Source organism: Mandrillus leucophaeus, unplaced genomic scaffold (genome assembly GCF_000951045.1).
Source record: "Mandrillus leucophaeus isolate KB7577 unplaced genomic scaffold, Mleu.le_1.0 Scaffold48, whole genome shotgun sequence".
In the NCBI taxonomy this organism is placed as follows: Eukaryota; Metazoa; Chordata; class Mammalia; order Primates; family Cercopithecidae; genus Mandrillus; species Mandrillus leucophaeus.
The window spans coordinates 1,023,907-1,026,384 of record NW_012105142.1 but is presented as its reverse complement, the minus strand read 5'-3'; the positions used below and the strand labels follow the sequence as shown (position 1 = coordinate 1,026,384).

General features: G+C 47.5%; 1 protein-coding gene across 1 annotated transcript in view; it reads right to left on the bottom strand.

Annotated features, from left to right (window-relative positions):
* ANKRD27 (ankyrin repeat domain 27 (VPS9 domain)) overlaps positions 1 to 2,478 on the bottom strand; it is a 132,931-nt gene that overhangs the window by 67,384 nt on the left and 63,069 nt on the right. The window contains exons 10-11 of the mRNA XM_011995283.1: positions 1,534 to 1,655; positions 141 to 219 (exon numbers count right to left, since the gene is read on the bottom strand). Of these exons, the coding sequence (XP_011850673.1) occupies positions 141 to 219; positions 1,534 to 1,655 (201 nt within the window). The remainder of the gene's footprint in view (positions 1 to 140; positions 220 to 1,533; positions 1,656 to 2,478) is intronic.

Genomic DNA, 2,478 nt, shown 5'->3' with positions numbered 1-2,478 from the left:
GTTAGCCAGGATGGTCTCGATCTCCTGACCTCGTGATCCACCTGCCTCAGCCTCCCAAAGTGCTGGGATTACAGGCGTGAGCCACCGTGCCCGGTCAAGCGCTGCCATTTTTAAAAGAGCATCTTAACAGAAAATGTTACCAATTAGGGATCTCCGTTTTCACAAGCAAGTATAACAGGACTGATAGCAGATCATCAGCACACATGGTCTCCAGGTTCACTGCAAAAGGGAAACACACATTCAATGCCATCATGAGATTCAAATGGACTGACAAGCGTATCAACTCCCTACCACCGCACACCTTGCGAAACCACGTATCAAGGAGATCACACATCGGGGAAGAAACGTCATTGCACAAGCTCCTTTACAGTGTCCTGATCAGATGTCAGGTCCAGAGGGAAAAGAATGCCCAGCATTTTCAGAACATGACCAAAACAAGATATTAATAACTCAGGCCAGATATGGCGGCATGCGCCTATAATCCCAGAGCTTTGGGAGGCCAAGATGGGAGAATTGCTTGAGGCCAGGAGTCCGAGACCAGCCTGGGCAATATAGCAAGACCCCCACCTCTACAAAAAATATGAAAACTAGCCAAGTGTGGTGGCGCATGCCTGCAATCCGAGGTACTTGGGAGGCTGAGGCAAGAGGATCACTTGAGCTCAGGAGTTCAAGGATGCAGCACAGTGACCTACAAATGCACCCAGCCTGGGTGACAGAGTGAGACTCTGTCTCTTAAAACCAAAAAAAAAAAAAAAAAAGGAGATGTTAACTCCAAGCAGACCATGCCTTGCCACCCTCCTGGACAGTGAAAGAGCCCAGGGAGGTGGCTACAGTGATACAAAATGAAGACGAGTCCAGAGCCATCACCAAAAGCCTCTTTCTTCCTAAAGTCACTAAGGCCCTTCCTAAGGTCACTTCCACTTTATAGACATGGAGTCCACTGCCCATGTGGAGTTTCACTTTTTTTTCATTTTGAAATTTTAAGTAATTCATTCACGTTTAAAAATTCAAACAATACAAAAGAGTAAACTGTGAATGTTCCTCCCATCTCCGCCAGCCAGTCTCTTTTCCCAGAGGCTCCTCCTGCTGCTTCCTGCACATCTGTCCAGGACAGCTATGAGCTCACCATCACATCATGGCTACACAGCTGTCCCCCTTTCTTTGATGCTGTTGGCTGGAAGTCTACCATATGCATTCCTCTTTATTTCATTCGATATACTCAGGATCATCCCTTATCTACACATATAGCTATATCTCATGTCTCTTCCTAATTGACTTTTCCTTTTTTTTTTTTTGAGAAGGGGTCTCGCTCTGTCACCCAGACTGGAGTACACTGGTGTGATCACAGCTCACTGCAGCCTCCAATTCCTGGCCTCAAGTGATCCTCCCACCTTGGCCTCCCAAAGCACTGGGGTTACAGAGGTGAGCCACCATGCCCAGCCCCATAAAAATCCCTTACGATAGCATCACTCTTTGCTTTTTCATCTGGATGTAGCATCTCCCCCTTAGCCAGGACCCTTCCCAAGCACAAACCTCTCTGGCTTGGAGACTGTGTGATGAGCTGCACCACCTTTCGCAAGCAGAGAAGCTTCTGCTGTGGGGAGGTGCATTTGTTCAGCTGAGCCAGCTCTCTTTTGGCACGAGGTATGTTAAAGCTGCAAAATAATTTGGAAAGTGACAACTTCAGAGCACAGTAAGAGAACTCTTCAGCCTAGATCTAAGAACACATCTCAGGGTCTACACTTCTCACAACAAACCAGAAGGAAGGAAACACAAAAACAGATACTGACAAGTCATCTGACTCAAGTCAGCGGCAAAACAGAACAGCCTTCAATCCCATTCAGGCTGCCAGGTGATACAGCTGTACAAGAAAGTTGAAAAAAAAAAAAAATCCTATTCCTAGAGGGAAATAACCCAAAGACGGTTGTGGGAGGTGAAACATTTTTGTGTCCCAATGAAACTTAAATTAGGCCAGGTGCAGTGGCTCACACCCGTAATCTCAGCACTTGTAAGCCAAGATGGGCAGATCATTTGAGGTCAGGAGTTCAAGACCAGCCTGGCCAACAAGGTGAAACCCCGTCTCCACTAAAAATACAAAAATTAGCAGGGCGTGATGGTATGCACCTGTAATCCCAGCTACTCGGGAGGCTGAGGCAGGAGAATCACTTGAACTCGGAAGGCGGACATTGCAGTGAGCCGAGATCATGCCACTGCACTCCAGCCTGGGCGATAGAGTGAGACTTCATCTCAAAATAAATAAATAAATAAAATTTAAAAAATGAAACTTAACTCCTAAGTAGGTGCCTCTACGGCAAGGTTCCCTTGGGTGGGCAGGTGGGATGTCCTCTGCATGTAGAACCCACGTGGGCAAATTACATGCCCGCTTGGGGACTAGCTGCACAAAACCCCGTGCCTAGTGGCTTCCATCCAGTCGGCGTGCTGGTGCACAGTGTGGGAGGGGGATGGCTACACACAGTC